The 24,243-nt window shown below is 49.2% G+C and overlaps 1 protein-coding gene across 2 annotated transcripts in view; it reads right to left on the bottom strand.

Annotated features, from left to right (window-relative positions):
• Window positions 1–5,242: 5,242 nt before the first annotated feature.
• The window catches only part of TMEM255B (transmembrane protein 255B), a 38,087-nt gene continuing 19,086 nt past the window's right edge, over window positions 5,243–24,243 (bottom strand). The window contains exons 4-10 of one of the 2 annotated variants that reach the window (XM_019644765.1): window positions 24,054–24,143; window positions 18,677–18,757; window positions 15,545–15,630; window positions 13,822–13,981; window positions 13,097–13,246; window positions 9,899–10,042; window positions 5,243–5,959 (exon numbers count right to left, since the gene is read on the bottom strand). In XM_019644765.1, the coding sequence (XP_019500310.1) occupies window positions 5,792–5,959; window positions 9,899–10,042; window positions 13,097–13,246; window positions 13,822–13,981; window positions 15,545–15,630; window positions 18,677–18,757; window positions 24,054–24,143 (879 nt within the window). In that variant the 3' untranslated portion in view covers window positions 5,243–5,791. The remainder of the gene's footprint in view (window positions 5,960–9,898; window positions 10,043–13,096; window positions 13,247–13,821; window positions 13,982–15,544; window positions 15,631–18,676; window positions 18,758–24,053; window positions 24,144–24,243) is intronic. The other variant, XM_019644766.1, reaches the window with a different exon arrangement.

Below are 24,243 nucleotides of genomic sequence, written 5' to 3'. Positions count from 1 at the left end.
TGCACCATGGGGATGGAGCTGGAAGGGTTCTGAGTGTGCACCATAGAGATAGAGTATGGAGTGGATTATGCTGTTGACACATTTGTGGTCTGAGTTGATTTCAGAGATTTTTTTTCTAATAGGAGAGCCATAATAATTTTGTTTTTTGTTCTTTGTGTGTGTGTTTAGGACACTATTGATTGAGAATTCTTTTTTTGTGTGGAGGGCTAGTCTGTGCATTTAGGTCATTTAGCAGCATCCCTGTCATCTACTCATTAGATGCCAGTAGTGCACCTACCCACCCAACACACACAGGCACTTATGACAGTTAAAAATGTCTCTAGACATTGTCAGATGTCCCCTTGGTATAAAATCATCCTTGTTGAAAACCACTGAATTAAAAAAGAAAAAGAAAGAAAGAAAGAAAGAGAACAAAAGAATTTGACCTCTACCTCATATAGTGCAGAAAGTTAGCTCCAGGCAGAGTATATATTTAAGTCTAAAAGTAATCTATAAAGCATTTAGAAGGTAATGTATAACTATAGCTGGTGGGCCCAATGTGATCTACCTTTGTTTTTGTTAAAAAGGCTTTATTGGGCACAGTCACACCCATTAATTTACTATTGTCTACAGCTTCTTTTGTATTAAAATGGCAGAGTTGAGTAGTTACTACATACCTATTGGTCTTCAAAAAACTTAAAATATTACCTAGCCCTTTACAGAAAAAGTTTGCTGACACCTATGATACAAGAATATTTTCATGACATAGGTTAGAGAAATATTTCTTAAGTAAAACAAAATGTTCTAATGATAAAAGAAAAGATTTTAAAATGGGCTATATTAAAATCGAGAACTTCAAGAACAAAGTTGGAGGACGGTACCTGACTTCAAGACTTATTATAAAGCTACAGTAATCAATACAGCCTGGTATTGCCAAAAGAATAAACAAATAGATCAAGAATAGAAAGTTCAGAAATAGTCCCACAAAAATACTGTCAACTGATCTTTGACAAAGAAGCAAAGGCAATACAATAGAGCAAAGACAGTCTTTTCAACAAATGGTGCCAGAAAAACTGGACATCCATATGCAAAAACTGAATCTAGACACATAAAAATTAACTCAATTAACTTATACCTTTCATAAAAATTAACTCAAAATGGTTCACAGACCTAAATATAAAACACAAAACCAATAAAACTTCTAGAAGACAGCATAGGAGAAAGTCTAGATGACCTTAGATGTGGCGACGGCTTTTTAGATACAACATCATAGGCACAATCCATGAAAGAAAGAGTTCATGAGCTGGACTTCATTAAAATTAAAACTTTGCTCTGCAAAAGATACTGTCAAGAGAATGAAAAGACAAGCCACAGACTGGGAGAAAATATTTGCAAAAGACACATCTGATAAAGGATTGTTATCTAAAACATATAAAGAACTTAAAACTCAACAATAAGAAAGCAAACAACCCAATTAAAAAATGGGTAAATGACCTTACCAGACACCTCACCAAGGAAGATATTACAGATGACAAATAAGCATATCAAAAGATGCTCCAAATCATAAGCTATCACGGAAATGCAAATTAAAACAACAAGGAGATACCACTAAACACCTACTAGAATGATCAAAATCTAGACACTGACACCACCAAATGCTGGTGAGGATGGGGAGCAACAGGAACTCTCATCCATTGCTGATGGGACTGCAAAATGGAACAGCCCCTTTGGAGGACAGTTTGATGGTTTCTAGCAAAACTAAACATACTCTTACCATATGATCCAGCAATTGTGCTCCTTAGTGTTTACCCAAAGGAGTTGAAAAATTACGTCCACACAAAACCTGCACATGGACACTTTGTAGTTTATAATAGCTTTATTCATAACTGCCCAAACTTGGAAGCAACCAAGATGTTTGTCAGTAGGTGAATGGATAAACTGTGGTGCATCCAGACAATGGAATATTATCAGTACTAAAATTAAATGAGCTATCAAGCCACGAAAAGACTCGAGGAATCTTGGATGCATATTACTAAGTGAAAGAAGCCAATGTGAAAAGGCTACATACTGTAATCATACAGTAGCCTTCAAACTATATGACATTCTGGAAAAGACAAAACCCCGGAGACTGTATAAAGATCAATGGTTGTCAGAGGTTGGAGGGGGTATGAATAGGAGCACCAAGGATTTTAAGGAGAGTGAAACTACTCTGTATGATACCACAGTGGTGGATACATGTCATTATACATTTGTCCAAATCCATAGAATGTACAACACCAAGCGTGAACCCTGATGTAAACTATGGACTTTGGGTGATGATGATGTGTCAATTTTGATCCATCAATTAAAGAGTTTTAGAAAATGGGAAAGGGAAGTGCATACATATATAACTGTTGTCACCGAAAAAGTCACTAAATGAGTGAGGGCTCTGCCCCCTGAACTTTTTTCTCCTTCTGTGAGTCAGAAAAGATTGGCTCAGCATTTCCCCTAAAATTCAGAGGGCATCTCTGCCCCTGCCACCTCTGTGTTTTTATCCCCGCTACCAGTGGTGGCAGAATCAGGCTGCAGAAGTTTGGGGCAGGGCAGGAGTAGGGAGGGCAGGGCAGTGTTGGGTGACCACAGGCTGCTCAAGACCAGACTAAGGGTCACTCATTATGGTGACAATGATGGTAATTATCTTGTTAACTGAGCATGTGCTATACACTGGCACTGCTCTAAATGCTTCACAGGCATTCCTATCACACCCCTTTTTCACTGAGATGCAATTCACATACCATAATATTCACCCTTTAAGAGTATACAATTTGGTGGGTTTTAGCTAAGTCACAAGATTGTGCAACCATCACCACTACCTAGTTCCAGAACATTTCCGTCACACCACAAGGGAAGCCTGTACCCATCAGCAGCCTCCAGCCCAGGTTACCTGAGTGTCTACTGCAGTCTGCAATCAGGACTAAGGCAGAGGGTAAACTCAGCAGAAGACCAACCACAGGGTGGGGTGTGGGGTGGGGAGGGTGCCCATCAGAGCTGTGGGTCCTGTGGAGCCTCAAGACTCAGGCAGAGCCAGGCCAAGGTCTGTCGCTGTGAGGCAAAGATTTTGGCAGAAATGGTCCCCTTTCCCCAGGGAATGGCACCCAGGGTACAATGGAGGCTGGGTATGTGCCAGGGGTAGAGGAGCTATCTCTGGGATCTGGGAGAGCCAGGTATGAGTACATGCAGTGTGCATGAGGTGGGAGGTGCCCTGAGACTGGGGATCAGGTATGAGTACATGCAGTGTGCATGAGGTGGGAGGTGCCTTGGAGACTGGAGATCAGGTATGAGTACATGCAGTGTGCATGAGGTGGGAGGTGCCTTGGAGACTGGAGATCAGGTATGAGTACATGCAGTGTGCATGAGGTGGGAGGTGCCTTGGAGACTGGAGATCAGGTATGAGTACATGCAGTGTGCATGAGGTGGGAGGTGCCCTGAGACTGGGGATCAGGTATGGGAACATGTAGTGTGCAGGTAGTGGGGGGGGCTGGATCCAGGTGTGGGTACATGTTCAGTGGGGGAGGTGCCCTAGGGACTGGCTGGGACTGGAGGGCAGTGTGGGAGCCACCTCCAGGCTGGAAGTTGAATTGTTCACATTCTTTGTGGTTGGGCGAGGGATAAAGACATTTTTGTGGGCAAGAGCAAAATTGTTGGCCTTGGAGCTTAATATTTTTTTATCAGTCTTGGCTCTAGGCTAGATTAAAAGACTTCGCAGGGCAGACAGAAGTGGGTTTGAATAACGCTGGTGTGAATAGTCGGGGGAAATACTGACGCCGCTGCATGTGTCTCTGACCCTGGGCCATGTGTGGAGGTCGAAGGTTGTCCCTGTGTTCTCTGGCACCCAGTTGCCTTCCGGGGGTTGGTGGCCTGGGTCCAGTTGGCACAAGCTTGCTGCCAGATCTGCAACTCAGCTTCTCTGCTGTTAGCACCCAGGGCACCCTGATGAGGCACGATCCCCAGTCTGCAGGGGGACGGGTCTCCACCCCCCTGCAGGCCCCGTAAGGTGCTTTGAACATGCTCGGGATTCGTGCAGCCAACTTTCTCCCCTGTCCAGGTGCTTGTGGAACAAAGAACCCACCCAAACATTCAACATCTTGGATTGCAAAGACCTCCTGACTCGGTTGAACAGTGTTGGTTCTTTAAGCTCCAGACGGAGGAGTGTTGCTCTTTGAGGTCCTTGCTGTGTGACCCCAGACGTGTCGGCCACAGGAGTAGCATGGTGGCTCTGCCAGCTTATTATTATTACTAATATTCAGCCAGGTGTATCAGACAGAGGCCAGCGTCAGCCCTCTTAATTAAGAGGAATTTTCTTCTTCATGCCAAATGTCTTCTTTCCCATTTAAAAACCCGGAGGGTGGGCAAATAGGAAGTGGGGGACCACATCCTGGTCCTGAGGAGGCCACGGCTATGCTGGGCCACAGTCAGATCAGGCTCTCCTGGAAAACACTTGGGCACGTGAGTCTAAACTTAACAGAATAGTATTCATGCTAACTAAAGACAGCTCACCACACTAGTGGCCAGGGCTTTTGCTTCCTGGTCCATAATCAATAGCCTTTTCAAGATCAATTAGCCAGACTCCTGAGGCCTGACTCACCCTGAGTTTGCGGTATTCTATGTTTGTCGCTTTCTTATTTGTAATGTGTTGTTTGCCTTCTTTAGAGGACGCTTTCTATGTGATGTATTTCTATACGGGGCTGACTATTTTGTCTAATAGACAGAACTGCATTCATAGCCAGCAGGGGGAGCAGGAGACTGTGTCTTTTAAAAAACGCTGTTTTCCCTCCCTCACCCCCTTCTCCCCCTCCCTATCTCTTTTCCTCAGTGATCTAGAACTGTCATTTAAGGACTCTGGTCTTTCACTCCACCCAGATTTGATTGTCTACAAGGTCTATGCTCACCTACTGCCTCAGATGGCCACATATGAGGCCCTCCATCAATAGCTGTTGGTCTGTCATAGGTAGAGCTGCACCCCAGGCTCTGGCTGAAGGGCCTGAGAAGCTGTCCACTCCAGAGGCCACTTAGAGCAGAGGTTGACTCTTAGGGGTAACCTTACAGGTGTCCGACAGAGCAGACCGGGTAGCCTCTAGAACACTCCATGAAGGATGACACCTGGAAGCCAGGACGCCTTAAATAGGAAACAGAGCCTCAGGTAGCAAACCCCTCTCCAGGTGTGATGGTGGGTTTGGAAAAGACGACACACACACAGACCGCAGTTAGCTCACAGGCCTTGGAAGCAGCATTTTATATTTGAGCCAGAGCGTCTTTTTGTTCCGAGCAAATAAATGCCAGAAAAACACAGCATTGAGGGTGGAGACCCTGCCCCTTCTTGGGGACACACATAAATATATAAACATTCAACACATTCCCTTTAAAAGTGATCCTCACCCATGGATATCCCTGGCCATATTTCCTTTGCAAAATGATAATAATAACTAACTAGGAGGAAATGAAACTTGTTTTTTTGGTTAAGTAATAACAGAACACCAGAATGAGGAGACTCCAGGTAGAAATTTTGGCTGCATTTGGTGTCTGGTTTAAATGCTGGGCGAGGAGGCCAAGCAAAGGTGTCACCCAGGCCTTGGTCACCTGGGGCTCTGTCCTCACCACTGGCTCTGGCCTCTCCTTGCCATGGATGTGCCCAGGGAGGGAAGGAGGATACAGCCTTCTGAAACATTCTCCTGATGTCTCTAGGAGGCTGGCCACAGAAGCAGGTTTTGTAGGCGCTGCTTTGGCTTTTTAACAAATGAAAACAAAATATTTTTTCAAATCTATCCACTCTGTGTCACGGTGCGTAGGGGGGAGGCTTTTCCCCTGGGAGGAAAGGGGCTGGGGCATAGAGAGGTGAGGCGTTGGGCGGAAGCCCGAAGCTGGAGCTGGACTGGGACGGAGGCTGTGCGTCCTCGGACAGAGAGAGGTCAGTGGAGGGCGAGGCTGGGAAGCTGCTGGACGGCTGCAAGTGAACAGAAAAGGCTTCCTCAGTCAGTGGAGAGAGCTGGCCACACACCCAGTCCATGTGGAGTGCCCCTGCAAGGGCCTGCCTGGGGCTCAGGCTCCCCCCAAGGCCCGGGGTCCCCCACCGAACCAAGGCCCTTCTAGTGAGAAGGCTCCCTGATCAGAGCACATTCCCAGGGAAGCAGGAGGGAGGGCCCATCCTGCCCAGCTGGAGCCCGCTTCGCACAAGCTCTGTTCCCAGAGCTGCCTGTGGAAACGCCCATCTGTGGAATTCTGCAGATTTCCCAGCCCCAGGCTCCTGCTGTGCGTGAGTCTTGACTTTCAAAGGGATGGCCTTGTACCAGACAGACACCGGGATGCACAGGAGTGTGGACATATACAAGGAGAAAGCTGGCCAGCTCATCTGGGAGCCGCTGGGTCCACTCAACACTTCATACTTCAAGGGAAAAAAACAAGAGCTCAGCATTTTCAACCTAGTGTGAATATTAATTTTATGTGCCAACTTGGCCAGGCCTCGGTGCCCAGATGTTTGGTCAAACACCACTCTGGATGTTGCTGTGAAGGTAGTTTGTAGATGCGATTGACACTGAAATCATTAGACTTTGAGCAAAGCAGGTCACCTTCCACGATGTCAGTGGGCTTCATCCAATCAGTTGAAGGCCTCAAGACAAAAAGACAGGTTCTTGGGGAAGAGGGAATTCTGCCTTTGGAATTCAAACTGCAAGATCCATTCTTCCCCAGGCCTCCAGCCTGCCATCCTGCCCTGCAGGTTTTGGACTCTATCTCTATCTCTTTATTTCTCTATCTATATATCTAATTTATACCTATGTGTATGTCTATATATGTGCATCCATCCTATTGATTCTGTTTCACTGGAGAACCCTGGCTAATACATAGACTCAAGTAAAAGTGATTCTGAGAAGAAAAATCTTGGGACATGGCACAGACGTTAAATCAATCAAATCTCCAGGTTTTCCACCTGCCAACAAACCTCGTAAATTTTTTTTCTTAAGTTCTAAGGGCCCAAAACACCTACTTAAAACCAATATTTTAATAAATTAAGCAAACACTCCCTTCTGTGAAATAACATAGGGTGACTGTTTAAGGGTTCTATCTACGGGCAGTGCTGTATGATCCTTTTGCTCTCTGCTGCCAGGTGCCCAGGGCCCAAAGAGGCCAACCTATTTGCCATGCCTCTTCCTGGACACTTCCCTACTGGGACATCAGGATTCTGAAAAGAGAGTATCTTTCCGAGCTGTAGCTGAAGCCAAGAATGTCACCCCACTCAGGGTTGATGGCCTGGGCTTTTGGGACCTGACAGCCCAGGGCCCATTTCTCTCAAACTTCGTCTGACCATAGGGACAAAGGAAACTTCTAGAGAACTTTCTCTCAGGTCTGCTGGGAGCTCCCAGATCCTACCAAGCATGTGTCTGCTCAGTTCTTCACTGGAAATTAGAACCTGAGAAAACCACAGCATAAACCACCCCAGACCATGGAGTAAACCACTAGGAACCACAGCATAAACCACCCCAGACCATGGAGTAAACCACTAGGAACCGCAGCATAAACCACCCCAGACCACGGAGTAAACCACTAGGAACCACAGAGCAAACCACCAGGAACCACGGAGCAAACCACCAGGAACCATGGAGTAAACCACCAGGAACCACAGAGTAAACCACCAGGAACCACAGAGTAAACCATCAGAAACCACGGAGTAAACCACCAGGAACCACAGAGCAAACCACCAGGAACCATGGAGTAAACCACCACAAATCACAGAGTAAACTTCTGGAATCACAGAGTAAACCACCAGGAACCACAGAGTAAACCACCAGGAATCACAGAGTAAAACATCAGGAACCACACAATAAACCACCATAAATCACAGATTAAACTGTCACAACCCATGGAGTAACATACCAGAAACTACAGAGTAAATTACCCTGACAGACAGGGCTTCACCAGGACAAGATCTGCTGCCCACACAGACACCCTCATCAGGGGAGTGGACAAGACAGCCCTTAGTTACAGGATGTGAGCTAAATTTCTGCTTATGTCTTTGTTCATAAAAATTCATCAATGCCTAGCCCTTCCCTGATTTTCCTGGCCAGACAACCACCAGAAGCAAGGAAGGTGGGTTCCCTTTAAGATTTTCCTTTTGGCCAACTACTCAGAACAGGCTCCCAACAGCTATCTCACTCCTTGCTATTATGTGGGAGTATTCTCTTTTTTTTTTTTTTTTGCTTCTAATGACTTCAACAGAACACTTAAAGTATTCCCTTTCCCTTGCTGTTGGTCAGCAAAAATAGAAGCATCAATTCTGTTGTTTTTCTCTTAAGGAAACACATGAAGCCTCATTGATTTGTCCTCTCCTCAAAATCTGATTATTGATGCATATGTAGTTATGCTCCCACATGAGCTGGCAATAAAAGCTGACAAGGCTACTGGGAGGAGAGCACAGGCCTCGCCCGGGAGGTTAAAGAGGGGGACAGCTGCTGTTTGTGAAGAGCCGGAGGACCCTGATGGTGAACGAGGATGGAATACGATACCAGAATAAAGCGAATCCATTCATCAGCACCATGTTTCATGGATGGAAGACCATCTGCCCACATCCCACATCCCTACAAAGATCAAGTCTGTCTCCTAAGGAAACACGTCGTACCTGCAAGAGCAGGGTGCCCGCCCAGCACCCTCAAATCAGGCTCCAGCCTTATCAAGAGCCCCACCTGGAAGCACCGTTTATTTGGTGCTGGTTCCTTCAGTTGACATATGAAGCTATGTGACTCCATAACAAATGACCAGGGTCTGAGCCCCCACCCCCAACCTTACCCCTGTTTATCCACAGACATCCCCCGCCGCCACCACACCTGAGCACAGAAACACAATTCCTCACATATATTAATATTGTAACTTCTTAGAACTTATTGGACATTGGTGTAACCATTAATATAGGCAAAAGAATGTGTACTGAGTCCATCTGGCTGCATCACCCCCCTAAAATGGAAGCCTAGATAAGTTGTCTGGACCAGTGGTTCTCACCTTTGCTCCCTGAGGACACTGGGAAACATCTGGATACATTTTTTGGTTGTCACATCAGGGTTGTACTGGCAGCTGGTGGGTGAGGGCCAGGGACACTGCCTAATATCCTACAGCGTACAGGGCAGCCCCACCCCACAGAGCTATCTGGTCCCAATAGCAACAGTTGAGGGTGCCTGCTCTGGAGTCCATAAAGTGACAGATTATCATGGTCTATTTAAACCATGGCATGGACAGAAGCTTCCTAGAATGTAAAGAAGGAAAAGCCAAAACCATGAATGGATATGGAAGGACAATGCAAACGCTCTATAAATAAGGTTTTGCTCCACCAAATATCCCTCTTTCTACAACAGCCCCTAAGACCAATAGAATTATGTTAGGGTGAATCTATGAAATCACCACTTTTGTGGGTCAAATGTGGTTGGGTATTGGCCAATGCACAAGACTCCACCTAAATAACTTTGCTATGTGGACAGGACCCGGGGTCATGGTGGTATGTTCCTCGTCCCTCTGGCCAGGATTTTGCAACGAACTTTTGTTTGACCAGGTTGTGGATTAGAAAAGGCTAGAGGTCCAAAGGACACCAATGGCTGAGTCGTCAGGGCCACACAGAGCAAAGGATGCCCAAGATGCCAAATGGAGCCGTTGAACATCCATGTGAGAGGGCTGTGTGCGGGGTTACCCAGCATGTCTCCCCTCAGATGGCCCCCAACCCCCTTCCCAGTCCATGCTGGCTCTGCCACCCTGTTACCTACATCCGGAGAGGGGAAGCCCTAGGTCCACCCTGTCTTCCCTCAATCCAAGCCCCCCTCCGAGTCCCATCCAACCAATGCTGCCGTGCATGACTGCTGCCCGCGACGTGAGCATGCCAGCTTTAGGCAGGCAACGCTCAGCCTACCTGGAGAGGCAGAGGGTACGACGAGCTGGTGGGCAGGTTCGTGGGTGCCGGGCCGAAGCCCGCGTAGGCCAGGATGTGATGGGCAGGGTTGTAGAGGATCTGAGGAGGAGCAGACGTTCCATAGGCCAGCTGGGACAGAGGGATCTGCCACACAGGACGGAGACACATCAGCCGGCCCTCCCACAGGTGGGGCACCCTCGGCCTCAAGCCGTCCCTCTGGGGAGACCTGTCCTCAAGCCATTCAAAAAGGTGGAGTCCACCCTACTATGGAGTCTGCCTGTGGGGGATGCTGAGAGTCCTCAGATCAATATCTCTCGGACCAGATCTAAACATCTAAAAACAGGGCTTATTTTTGCTTTTTATTTTCTTTGTTTGTCCCAGGGACCCACCAAAATGTCAGGTAAGGCCCAAGCTCTCTTTGATGCTTTTTGAAAAAGCAAGAAAACCACCAGCTCCTCCTCTCCAGGTGCGTGCAGGTTTACAGGCACCTCCTAACAGCAGCATCAGCCGCAGTGGGGGGACAGACGTCACAGGTACTCTCAGATCTGGTCAGCTGGGCTTGCTCCCGCATAGGCCACCCCAGGGGTTCCTGCAGAGCCGCAAATAAAAGCAAAGCATTCCCTATTCCTCAGAGCTTGTGCTTAGTTGGCTCACTTGGAGGCTCTAATTCTCAAAAAGAAAAGAGGACTTGGGCCTGATTCCCAGCCACCCACTCATCCCCCAGAGAAAACAGGCCATAGAATGGAGCCCTCACCAGAGGGAGACCAGTCACTCACATGGGGTACTCAAGGGATTCCCAGACTAGAAGTGCGTCCCTCTCTAAAAGGACAGAACCTGGATCCCACCTGACACCTATAGGGCAGACACTGCCGTGACTGAGAGAGGCTGGGACAACAGAGGTGAGTTTTCCGAAAACTCATCACCACCCACTGAAGGTCGTGAGGAGTGGTGGTGGGAGAGAAGGGAAGTCCAGAACCTGGAACCGGGCTCAGAACTTCAGGGCAATGCTAACCAGCCAGGAAGGAGGCAGGCCAGGAGGAGATGGCAGAGCTGCGTCTGCCTGCTTACCACCCGACAGCCGAGGGACGACATGGGGGGTCAGTGCATGGGTCGTCACTGCCCTACCCCACCCAGGGCCCACCTTCTGCACATCCTGAGCTCAAACACCCCCTCCACCAACAGCCCACCCCCCAGGAATGCAGGCATCCCCCTGGAAGGAGTTTGGATTAAACAATAACAGTTATTATTACCCTGCCAGGCCCAGCCCTATGTGCTCTTCCCCAGGAATTAAGCACACATCTGCTGCCCACTGCTGAATCTGTTTTGAGAGTTAGTTAGACTCAGAGAAGCAAATAGGGCAGCACGAAAACAAGGAGAAAAAACGGAAAACTCAGGGCCGGGCTGGGCCCGCACTCCCAGCTGCCTCGATGCCATATACATCAACAAACTCTGCTGAGAGCCTCCTGCATGAGCCAGGATGATCTAATAGCTATCCTGGCACAGCTGGAACTGGGCCCCACAGAGGGGCTGGGTGGGGGGGGCATTCTGGCTGGAGGGAACAGCTGCAGCTGGAGGCCTGGGGGCCTCGGGCAAGCAGGACTGGTCAAGGTTGGGGGCCGAGGGTCACAGAGCACTTCCTGGGCCGGAGAAGAGCCTGCCTGGCCTTGTCCAGCATTTGGGTTTGGGGAGGATGAACAGGGCTGGGTCGGTGGCGGGGTCTCCCAGGAGGGAGCTAAGCATTTTGGCATGGGCTGCTTCACGCTGGAGGACTGACAGTCACTCTGTCTGTGGGGGGCACTGGGAAGCCCAGCCTGACTTTGACCCTTATCTGTCTGGTCTTGTCCTGACTGCTCGTCCACCTTTCTTGCCCCTGAGCCTGGCCATATGAGTAACCATGAGAAGACCCCAGCTGGGCCAGCAGGACTGCCCACCTGCATTTCTCAATGTGCCTGAGGCTCATTGCAGACCCTTCCTCATTAGACTGGGTTTAAATGACTGTGTACGTAAGTGTTGCCGTGTTACCGAGGCACCAGCCTCAGGAGACCCTCTGCAGACCCTGGAGACACCTCACGCCCTGCCTGCCAGGTACACAAAATACCCCTCTGGCACCCAGCTCCTGACAAGCATTTGGTGGCCTGCATAGGAAGCTTTTATATGCTGAGAGGGTATGCACTGCTTTCAGCTGGTTCATGAAGGGCCATCATTTCTTCAAATAATGTTTAAATTATTAAATCCATTAAACTTACCAGAGGACCTACTCAGTAGGTGTAAAATTTTAAGGGATCACCTTTCTTGCTTCTTACAACACCCCAGAGCTTTGGGTTTGAGAAAGAAAATTGTCCAGAGCAGACAGTTTAGACACACTCTATGGTCTGGTATGACGAGTGGCTCTTTTGGGGCATCACGACATTCCAGATAGAACTCCCTAGCAATTTTATTATAAACTCTAATGAACATAAGAGCCCCTCTGGAAAACCCACCGGGCTGACTGCTGTCCCAACAACCTTCAGGGAAAGCAGAACTCTAACTAGGCACATCGGGCATCCAACCTCCAGTCTAACCTTGCTCTTCTCCTAGAAAACCTGCCAAGAAAGAAAACTGAACAGGCTACAGCAGAAAAAGCCCCTATACTGAGGATTTTCACAGAAGACACCCTGTGGGACGCTCTATAGACCCCAGGCACCCTGACCTGGGAGAGCAGTTAACGCCTACAGAAGACATTGCTGAAGGCATGGTGATGGTGACTTTCGTCCTTGAAGGATGCTTATCTTGTATGAGTTTAAAGAAATCTTGCGACCGAGGTCTGAGCTTGGAGAGGCCATCTGCACCCTCTAGGATGGCAGCCAGGAGAAGTTTGGTTCCTAGGGGATTCCGGGCTCCCCCATGGTATTTCAGGTTTTATCTAAGGAAATGAAACCTTCAAAAAAAAATCACAGATCTCAGCAGGGCTTCAGACTAAGCTACTAAAAATGGCCAATGACCAAAGTCTCCAGAGTAGCTGGATAGCAAGAGATCACTCGGGAAAGAGTTTTAGCTGCAACTGCCTGTTTGGGTTTGGCCTGTGGGGGACTTGTCTGCATGTGTGTTAGGACTGGCCTTAGAGTTAAAATCAGGTGATGGGTGGGTGGCTCCTTGTCTTGGAGCTGTCATGTGCACTTCTTGGTGTCTGACTGATGACACCAAGGGTTGCCCCTTCACCTGTGGCACTCTGTGGATGAAGGAAGACTTGTTGCAAGAGGTGCCCTCTGTGCACTGCATGAGCATATCCAGCTTGGAACAAAGCGGTCCCTCAGGGAGAGGACCAGAGGGGGATTCTTCCCGGGCCAGCCCCAGCTGTGAGGTGTTTTCCTGTGAAAAGAACCGTGCTGAGGGCGCTGCCTTGCAGGAGGGACTGAGCTAAAGCAGCCTTCACGGCACGGCCCTTGCAGCCACTGCCCCTTCCTGGAGCTGCTGACGCTTGAGGCCCAAACTCTAAAGCACCCGTTCTCCAGGGTTCTCACATTAGAATCACCTCTGAGGTTACTAAAATGCAGGTGCCAGCCATCCCCACCCTCCATCCCCAGATTTACCAAATCGGAGGCTCCACGTGCAGTTGGGTGAGAAATGGTGGAGACAGACGCATCAGAGCGTGAAGTCCTGGTCCTTTCTCTCTAACTGAACTTCTGTTTCCTAAATCGGATCATGCAGTGCAAGCCTCAGATGGTGGAGGAGATGCAAGTGTGTGAACAGGACCTACTTCCAGAAATGACCAGTGAAGTCTTGTTGTCATTATAACATACAGCTGGTGGTTTTCAGGAGCCTGTTTCCCTATTTGCACGGGAGGATAATGAAACCCACCTTGCCTGCCTCAGCGAACATGGGCCCTGAAGCCCTGCTCCGTCTGGAGTGTTGTCACGGCTCAGCCCTGGGGTGGCACTACTCACCATGTCCTTGAAAGCCCCCAGGACAGCTGCTGTGACAATCCCCAGGAGCAAGCCCAGGACGTTCAGCACGGTCGAGGCCCAGAGCAGCCGGTAGAGGTGGAGCACATCCCGGCAGCTGCTAACGCCCACGAACTCGTAGTACATGGGAGAATACTCGGTGCTGCACATGGGGAGAGAACAACAATGTCATCCACACCTGCGAGGAGGTGACCTTGCCACGCATATGACAGGGCGGGGCTGGGACAAGATAAACTGAACCCAGAAAAGCTGCAGGTCTTTGCCCATGAAGGACCTGAGGGCTCTGTTGGTTATGCCAGGGAGGGGCATCTCCCATCTGTACCCTGAGGTCATGGCAGCAAGGTTGTCCGCAGGGGTGTGGAAAAGGAGCCCAGGCCTTTGAGCAGGGGGGACAGCACCATCGTCATGCCCACTCCCCAAACACTGGCCCTGCAGAGGCAGTGGGGCCCCAACTGAGTCACCCTCAGAGCAGGCAGGGCGTAAAGGCTGACAGCTGAGTTCTCCCAACCCTGTCGCCGTGGCAGAGGGGGTTCATCCTGGCCCTCACGATGTGGACCTGAGGTGGTCTGTGCAGGGCCCTGGACCACAGCATCGTGGCCTTGAGCCAGCAGCCCGAGTTGCAAGAATCTGTGGGTGGTAGCCACAGTGATCCACACATGTGCTGCTCCTCTGTTTTGTCTTAGAAATAAGAAGGAACCCTCTTCTTGGGGGAGAGGATGCAGCCTAAACCCCTGGATTTTTCAACAACTCAGGGGAGGGTTCTCCAAGAAGCAAACTTTAATGTAGGTGTTCAAACTATTAATACAAAACGTAAAAGACAATGGAGGGAGGGTTCCATTCTGCAAGAAAGGGGTTTGGAACTTGCACCGAGTCCTAACAACAAGGAAAAAGCTGAACAGACTGAAAAAATCAACAACTCTTCTTGGATTGTAAGAGGGGAGGCTAGAGGACAAATTGTTGTCCCCCAGATGGGAGACAGACAGGCAAGTACAAGGAGCCTGGCTTCCTGGAGCAGAGACTCAGGAGCAGAAACACCATGGGACCCAGGGCTAGGGTTAGAAAACCAACCTGTAATGGATGAACTGCTGTGGACAAGTCTGGGTGTTAAAACCTGCAGGAGGACAAAGCCATGGGGCCCTCACAATATTCTGAGATTCTCCTCCAGGAGCTCAACCAGGTTCCCACACTAAATAGCAGAGAAAAATGACCCCAGTCTTCTAGCAGAGGTAGGGAAGGAACCGTTCCGAAATAACCAGAGCATTGGTTCTTCTCAACCAGCCCCGTCCTCAGGGAAAACTAGTTAACCAGAGCCTAACCAGCTGGGGCATTATCAGCTCCAGCCGTGGTGAGCCATCTGTCCCAGCTAAGGGGGGAGAAAAAACTGAGAAACACTGGTAAAGTTCATTCACAGTGAGCTCACAGGCTCACGGATAGAGACATAATCATGGGGCTTATAGAATGCTCCCCCTCTCCCACAGCTCTCCGTATCACTGAACCTCTCTCTCATCTGTGAAATAGAGCCAATGCCCTTTCCTCACATAAATGTCTGAGGACTAAAGTAGACGATATAGGTGCAGTGTCCAAGGACAGGGAAGACCAGAGCAGAGGGGAGGAGGGAGGGGCTGCCAGTGGTCATATCCAGGCGCCATAGGGGTCTTGACCCTCATTGGTCACCCTCCCTGGCCCCCCTCCCTGCCTCACTCACCTCTGGCAGTTGTAGAGGTCACAGCAGTAGCACGTGTTGCTCTTCACCTTCAGCTGGCACTTGCCATTCAGGGAGTGACAAGTGACCTGCAAACAGAGAGACCTTGTCAGGTCTCAAGGACCTGTCCCCCACGTGCTCACTCATTCTCACTCCAGAGTGGGCAGGACTACCTCCTTGAGAGCCAGAACCCAGCCGCTGTGCACTGTGCGCCAGTCAGTCAGGCAGCTCACCTTTCTGAGACTGTTTCCTTTCCTGACCGCCCCCTTCCTTCCCCCATTCCAGGTGCAGCAGGGCTGGGAATTGGCAGGGCCCTGCCCTACAGGAGGAGTTAGAAGACCAGGCTCAGCCACGCCAGGGAATCCATGTAGACAATAGTTGCTGGACAAGGAGAGTATTCTAGGTACCATGCCTCCAGGCAGAGACCCTCGAGGTGATTACTTCTCCAAGTGAAGATCTGTCCAGGTGGGGACCCCCCAGGTGGGCACTCCTCCAGACAGAAACCCCTCCAGGATGGAATAGGTGAGGATTGCTTCACGTGGGAACACTTCCAAATAGGGACAGGTGAGGACTCCTCCAGGTGGGGACCCTTCAGGTAGGACGCTTCCAGGTGAAGATAGGCAGAGACTCCTCCAGGCAGGGACAGGTGAAGCCTCCTCCAAATGGGACCCCTCCAGGCAGGGATTTGTCCAGGTGGGGATAGGTGGAACCTCCTCCTCATGGGCCCCTCCAGGTAGAACCCTTCCTCACCAGAGGACGGCTCCCAGCAGCCTGATCTGACCAAGCTGGCCCCTCCTAAGCCACACAGAGGCCTCCCCACAGGCTGCAAATGTCTGGAAGATATTTAATGTTAAAGGAGCAAGATTGGGGCAAAAACACGTGATTTCCTCCTTCCCTCAGTGCTATTTGATGTGGGGGCATGAATCGTGCCACCTACATTTGGAAAGTAAGCGGGGCATAGACCATCTGACTTCAGAAGGAGGACAGTGATGTTTGGGGAGAGGAAGGACCTTCCAAGGGAGGATTGTGCATCAGATGATGGGGGCAGAGATTTGAGCAGGTTCTCCAAGCTTTCCCTCTGCAGGAGCTGAGGTTGGCTTTGAGAGGCACAGACCCAGGCACACCAGATGCTAGAGGTCCTCAGGGCCTCCTTGGGGCCCTGGTGGTTTGGGAAGCTTTGGGGATCCTGGCTCCTCTTCAAGCGGCCCCGGGGTGGCACTTACATGGCCTTTTTTTCAAGTTTCTGTGGTTAACTTCTGGAAATCACACAAATTGGCAATGAGGCACTCTGGAGTGCTTCAGAAGAGTAGTGGAAAGATTAATTTGGAAATGGTACAGTAAACAGTCCCGAAGGGGCAGAGACCAGAGACGGGCCAGTGGGAGCCATGAAAGTAGCCCCAGTGTGACTGAGATTCAAAAGGGGACTAGGGCTGGGAGGCGTCACAGGTGAGAACGGAGGACTGGTGAGACAGTCAAGGGCAGGCACAGGGCGGGGGGGGGAAGGGGGGCAATGTTTGGCTCTGAGCCCAGCAACCAACTCATGGGAACGTCAAAGCCACAGGATGGGGAGCTGGAGTTTGAAAGGCCTAACCTTAACCCTTGATGTCCTCTGCTGAGAGTTGTCCCCTCTTTGAAAGTGTGAAGAGCAACAGCAGGGACAGTGGCTTAGAGCAGGGTCAGCCACTAGGGGCTTGGAGCCAAGCCCAGTCCACTGTCTCTTTTATAGGTGAAATCCTCCATCTCCACACTCAACCGTTTATGCATTGCCCATGGCTGCTCTGGCACTGGAGAAACAGAGTTGAGTAGCTGGACAAAGACCACCCAGCCTGTAAATCTCAGAATATTACTGACCCTTTACAGAGAAAGTTGCTGGCCCTTGGTTTGAGCTGTGTGGGCAGCTACAGCCCCCAAATCTTCAGGAGGCTTTTAAATCCCCCATGTCCTCTGAACCCCCCTCCCTAGAATGGGACCCAGCATCAGAATCTGCTCAGGCCCCTGGGCTGATTCCAGTTGGCAGTAGGGTTGAGAACCCTTGGAGGAGGGATGGAGCTGGGGCAGCCCCGCATGTGGGCTTGTCCTCAGAAGGCCTGATGAGCAGGGTCAGGAGAAGGGCCTTGCTTCTCTATGATCCCAGGAGCAGAGGGTAACAGTCAACCTTGAACTGGACTGAGCACATCAGGGTGAGCAGGAAGAAAGGAAAGAGCTGCATGAGGGCCTGTGGAGTACACAGTGTGCATGCACGTGGAGGGCCTGGAGAGCCTGTGACTCCCTTTAAACAGGACAGGTCCCCAGGGCTCCCTCCAGCCAGGAGAAGGGCCACGAGTGCTGGGACAATTCTTTGGAGGAAAACTATGCCACCTCCCTTGGAGGAGGGTAGCAGGGAGCCTCCAGCCAGCAGCAGAGGCCTGGCCATGAGGCTGCCCAGTGCCCCATGCCACAGCATGCAGAGTGACCCTTCTCCTCTCTTCACAGAGCACCCGAACAACCGTGCAGGGCGTTAACCACAGCATTTGCTCTCCGGGGTTCTCTCGGCTACTCCTGTCTGTCCTCCCTCCTTCTCTGACACTTGCATGCAGTTTGAGAGGCCATGTTTAGTTAAACCAGCAAATCTACTCAGAGCTGGAGTGAAATCGCCAGACAAAGGGAGCTACGTGCCCGTCTGCGATAGCCTAAGAGAAGATGGCGTGCCACAGTGCAATTACTCCTGGCATTTCACACAGCTAGAAATAGAAATGAAACCACCCTGCAAATGTCCTTGGCCCGGGAACAGTTTGTGAGTTTCTTGGCCAATGTAAACGTAGTATCTTAGCTCTTTATTACAGTGATTAAGTCAATAAAAAGTGCTCATTGGAGAAGCTGCACTGAACTGGACAAGTGGATTCTAGGGCTGCTATGTGTCCAAGAAGACAAGTCAGTAGCTGTGATTCCAAAATAAATATGACACATTAAGATATCAAAGCTAGCTCAAAACAAAGTGTTAGCTACAAATGCCTCACCATGGCACAGAGGGAAGACATGATGGGAAGAACTGTCAGAATCCAAACATTCAGGTTTTGACTAGGGACACAGAAAACTTTATGGGATCTACAGATGAGCAGAGTGAAACCAGACACATCAACCAGTGCTCTTGCTTACCTCTGTCTGGTAGACGTCGTGCAAGTACCCCACCCCACTGGAGTAAAACTGACATCTTCCCGAGGTGAGGGGCCTGGTTTCCTAGAGACAAACACAAATAGAATGGTACAGTTTCATCTCCAGATCAGAAGTGGCCAGATGCAATTTGAGACCTGTCTTCCATGGGCTCTGAGCCTAGAGGAGAGACACCAAAGCCAACTAGAACCTGCCAGATGGATAACATGAAGCAGGAAATACCACAGCTCATTCCAGAACAGCCTGGTTCCTGCATCCAGGAGGCAGGCAAGTAGAACACCCCAGGGGAACAGGCACCCTGTCCCTGAAGGCTGGGGTGACACATCTTCTCCCATCAGTCAATACAGGGCAGCAGAAGGGAGGTGGTTGCATGACATTTGAAGGTACACTCCCCAACTCTCAACAAGGAGACCCCTTGGCTCCTGCCTCTTTCCCTAAAAGCAGAAGATGTTTTTCTACTAGGAAGGGAGCAAGATGAATTTCAGACCAATTCACTCATTCGTCCAACCAGCCAATCATCCATTCACTCACCCAACCATCCATTTAATCATTTAATAATTCAATCATCAATGCATTGATCCCTCCCTCCATCCATCCTTCCATTCATCTATCCATCCATCCATTCATATACCCCTATCTCCATCCATCCTTCCCTATCCCTCCCTCCTTCCCTCCCTCCCTTCCTCCTTCACTCTATCCATCCATCCATTTGTCGGTCCATCCATCTGTCCATCCATCCACCCATCCATCATCCATCCATCCCTATTCATCCATCCTCTTCCTTCTCTCCCTCCATACATCTTTCCAACCACCAACCATCAAAGCACACACCCACCTATGGCCCTACCCAATTATCCATCCATGAGTCTGGCCCCAACATTCATGGAGCAAAGTGCCAAACTATAAGGTACCTTGATATGACACAATTCCTGCCCTTAGGGAATTAGTGAAGGAGACAGACAAACTGACAATTACAAAGTGCTTATAATTGCTATGGTAGAGAACAACAAGGGATGCACAGAAACTGTAAAATGCCATGACACTGTATAATCTGTAAGTTATAAAATGAGTTAGGATCCCAATAACAGTATTTACTTTTATTACTGCATTAGTCATATTTTTCAAAACATTCCTACTTCTGACCTAAGAAAAGAATATTAAAAAAAACCACCAGTGACACTGGCAATAGATAAGGACAGTCAAGCATTCGTTCATCAGGCAGCAGCTACTGATGGACTGGTACCACCATACTCCAGGCCTGTGCTAGACAACACAGCAGTGGGAGATGGAGCTGAGTCTCTGTCCTCACAGAGTCTATTTTCCCATGGGGAGACAGCAGAGCACAGGAAACGTGTGGAGCATGGAAGATGGTAGAGAAAGGGCTAGAGAGAAACACGAGGCCAGAAAGGAGGGGAGGGGTTCACCTACGGGGTCTTCCTCAGCTCCTTCTCAGGCCCTCGCAATAACAAGGTGAGGCTGTGGGTTAGGGTTGGTTCCATCTCTGCCAGGTGCCCCCTGCTTGATCCCACTCCTCCCTTCCCTTCACAGGTGTCATCCCAACAAGGCCTTTTTGTCGGCAGCTCTGGCTCAGCATCTGTTTCCCAGGGAATCAGGCCAGTGCTAGTGACACTTGTGTCAGCACAATCCATGTGACTGCACCAACATACAGGTGACAAGCTTCAGGTTCTGATTAATTGACCCTGTGAACAGTTACCGTTCTTCATTCCTATAATCATCTGGAAATGCCCTTCCAGGCTCAACATTGATGCTTTGCTGAAAGGGTCCAGATTCATGGGTCACCTGAAAGTCACCTTCACGTCCTCCTGGTCTAAGTCCAGACTAGCTCAAGGGCTGGCCACCCAGGTCTGAGAGAGCATATTTTACCATTGACTCTGCCTCAGTCTGCTCAGGCTACCATAGAAAATACCACAGATTTGGTGGATTAAACAGCAGGCATTTATTTCACATAGTTCTGGAGGCTGGCAGTTTAAGAACAGGTTGCAAGCATGGTTGGCTTCTGGTGAGGACCTCTTCCTGGCTTGTAGACAACTGCCCTCTCATCATGTGCTCACATGGCTGAGAAAGAGCTCTGGTCTCTTTTTATAAGGGCACAAATCCCATCATGGGGGCCTCACCTCATGTTCTCATCTAACCCCAATCACCTCCTAAAGGCCTGACTTCCAAACACCATCACGTGGGGTGTTATGGCTTCATAACACACATGTTCCCCCCAGAACAACAGCTCTAGAACACAATCAACTCCTGGCTGAGTGTCACATTAAATCAGCAACAAAAGCTTGATTTAAATCTTGGACTTTTTAGTGAATCCTTTTCCTAACACAGAAACACCAGTGGTTCAGTTTCATTTTCTCTCTAACCTTTACTATCCAACCAGGATGGAATAATTCTTATTAGTTTGAATTAAATAAAAACTGTAACCTACTTTAGTCCCAGATATATCACATAAACTCAGTTTTTGAATGTATGGTGAAACTGGAAATCACATTTCTCTGGGCATGACTCTAATCTCTTCTGGGGCTGTAGAGAGCCCAGAGTCAGCACCATTCTGACTTAGCAATGTGGGCATCAGGTGCTCAGGAAGACCATTTCACAGTTTTCATTTCTTAACCATTGCACGCAAATTAACACTAAGACAACATATTAATCATCAGACTGTAAGTCATTACAGCTCAGTTACAGCCCCACGTGTCTCCTGCAGGGCTGGCCAGCTATGGCCTGTGAGCCAAACCCATCCCACTGCCCAATTTTGTAAATAAAGTTTCTTCAGCCTACAGCCACACTCATTCATCCACATGTCATCTGCTTCGACAACAGAGCTGAGTAGCTTTGACAGAAGCCACAAGCCTAATGCGTTGACTCTCTGGCCCTTTCTGGAGAAGCAGGCTGCCCCTGAGTCATTGCATGCCTGGAACAGGTAGGACCTCAGTAAGTGTCTGTGAGGTAAATGAAGGAAGCAGGAACTGCCCAGGAGGTAAGAGGACATTGTGCCCCCAGGGCCAATGCTGTGCAGTCAGTCACTGAAGATGCCCCAAAGTAGCCACGAAAACACTTTGGGGTGACCACAAAGTTGCTCTTCCATGCAGAGATGAGTCCCCCTGACCTGGAACAGAAAGCCTGACAGAATGACTGCCAGCCCCAAATTATTTCTCATTTCTCCTGTAATGAACCATGAAGTCCATGAATCCAGCAGTCCAGAAGATCTGACCAAACACCCTGCTGGATGGAAATAGATAGGTGGGCTGACTCCTGACAGGTCCCCTGCCAGCGACGACCTTCTAATTCCGGGGGACTTATGTTCCCCTTCACGTGGCATCCAGCCAGTCTGGAATGATAGAGGCTGGAATTATAGCTAGTGATAGTTAAACCTCACCTGCAAAGATAATTGCTTCAATAAATCCTATTTGTTCAGGAAACAAAGTAGGGCTGAGAGGGCAGCATGCCTCTGTTTTCACTCCTGTAACGCTGGACCAAGATTCTTCCACCTGGGAAACCATTGGTTTTGAAGGAAATTTCTCTCAGACATGAGCTGAGAGACAGAGGAGTCCTGGGAAAAGCCGATGCACCCAGCGGCATGGCTGGGACCCCACCGCCAGCTGCAGTGCTTCCCTCCTCTAGGAAGACGCTTTTCTCTCAGGAAGGCAAGGCTGGTTTTCCCTTCAAGACCAGGGTCTCCCAAACTACCTGCTAGACCCAAGCCTTCAATTTGGTGGGGAAAGTAAATAACGATCTCATTTTGACGGTTCTCATAAGAAATTATATTGAGCAGTTGTTCTCCATCTCCATTGAGATGTGGCAGCCACAGGCACACAGTCCAGAGTTGTTGCCAGTGCTGTTATTACTAACTGACCCCTCATGGACCCACCAGGGCTTCGCGTGGCTGCCTTGTGAGGTCTTGCAGTGTCCCTGTGATAAGAGGAAACTGCCTGAGCAGGGCAACCAGCTGGCTCAGGGTCAGGCAGTGTCATTCACATACCCCTGTCTGCTGACCTCCAGGTCAGTCGGCTAACAGGCCAGTGCCCAAATACACACGGTCTCCAGGGTGCCATTCCCACAACAGCATTCTGAGGGCAGACACAGGATTTCCTCCTTAGAAGACCTTGGAATAATCAACCCCTAGCTGGCATGATTTGAGCATTAGGATGCTTGCTCATCAAGAAAAGGGCAGAGGCACATCCATCTTTGCATCCCACCTTGGGCGAGGTCTTCGACCACTATTTGCTGATTGAATGACATTTGAGAAAATTTAAATGTGACAGTCCAACACCAAAGCAACCTGCTAACTTCAGTAACTTAGGCACAGGATGGGAAATCAGGTTCGGATCTAAGGATATGCTTTCTGTTCTTACCAAGCAGCGTGCCAGAACCATGAGAGCGAATGTTGGCCAGGGACTCAGTTCAATTACCTTTCCAAAAATAAAAAACAAGAAACAAAAGTCTGGGACAAAATACATACAATTTCCTAAAAGGTGCCATAATGTAAATATTTATTCAACAAAACCTAGAAGGATGATCGTGGGACAGTTCTGGGCTTGGCCGGGTGAGTTAGGGCCTCCACCTCTTCCGGGTGGCCCTCTGGCCCACACAGCCCGGGTCCTCTCCTTGATCCCTGCAGGGACCCAGCCTACTCCACAAGATCAGGGCTCTCCTGGATGGTTCTGCTGCGTTTTTCTCAATCTCACTCATATAAGGAGCAGCACAGTAAGCCTGTTTACACCAGCATCACCACCAACATGTGAGTAATTCCTTGTGCTATGATATTTGATGGCTTCAAAGTCACTAGGTGATAGCTTTTTCAGCTCCATTATAATCTTATGGAACCACCACTGTACATGCGATCGCTCATCGAAACGTCATTTTGTGGCACATGACTGTAATTATTGATAGTCTCTTCCATCTCAGGCTTCCACACCATTAGACAAAATAAATGTAAAAGGATTTCACAGTCTATAACAACAAGCTGGAAAATTCTGTCATAATCTTTTAACACAGGCGGGTTTGAACTATAAAAACTGGGAAGTCATGAGTCAGTGGATTTCAAGATGTATACTATCTTGTCAAGTTTAAAGAAAGCCCTGAGGAAAGTTGCTTGGGGTGTTGAAGAATTTGATCTTAATTGATGTGAGTGTGAGTGTGAGTGTGTGTGTGTGTGTGTGTGGGTGTGTGTGTGTGATGCAGAAAATGAAGAACAGTGAGAGAAGGAAAGAGCAATGGGCAAACACAAACGGAGAGAGAAACAGTGATGGTCTCTGAGCAGTTCTGTGACATGAAATTTTAATTTTGTATGCAGATCTCTTAAACACAGAAAAGCAATTGAGAACAACATTAAAATGATGGAACTCACTAGGTGCCGAGCGGCGAACACACCGTCCACGATGGCACAGCAGAAGGCGGCCACCACGCCGAAGCTGATGAACACGATGGCTGCCACCAACTGGAAGCAGAAGAAAAAGGAGGGCGTGGGCATCCAGTGTTTAACAAAACCCTTTTATGAAATACAAACCAATTCAAGCCCACCCTGATGGTAGCGGCGC

This window comes from Hipposideros armiger, unplaced genomic scaffold, assembly GCF_001890085.2.
Source record: "Hipposideros armiger isolate ML-2016 unplaced genomic scaffold, ASM189008v1 scaffold_91, whole genome shotgun sequence".
In the NCBI taxonomy this organism is placed as follows: Eukaryota; Metazoa; Chordata; class Mammalia; order Chiroptera; family Hipposideridae; genus Hipposideros; species Hipposideros armiger.
Note: the sequence above shows the minus strand (reverse complement) of the source record. Positions and strands in the feature narration are given on the sequence as shown.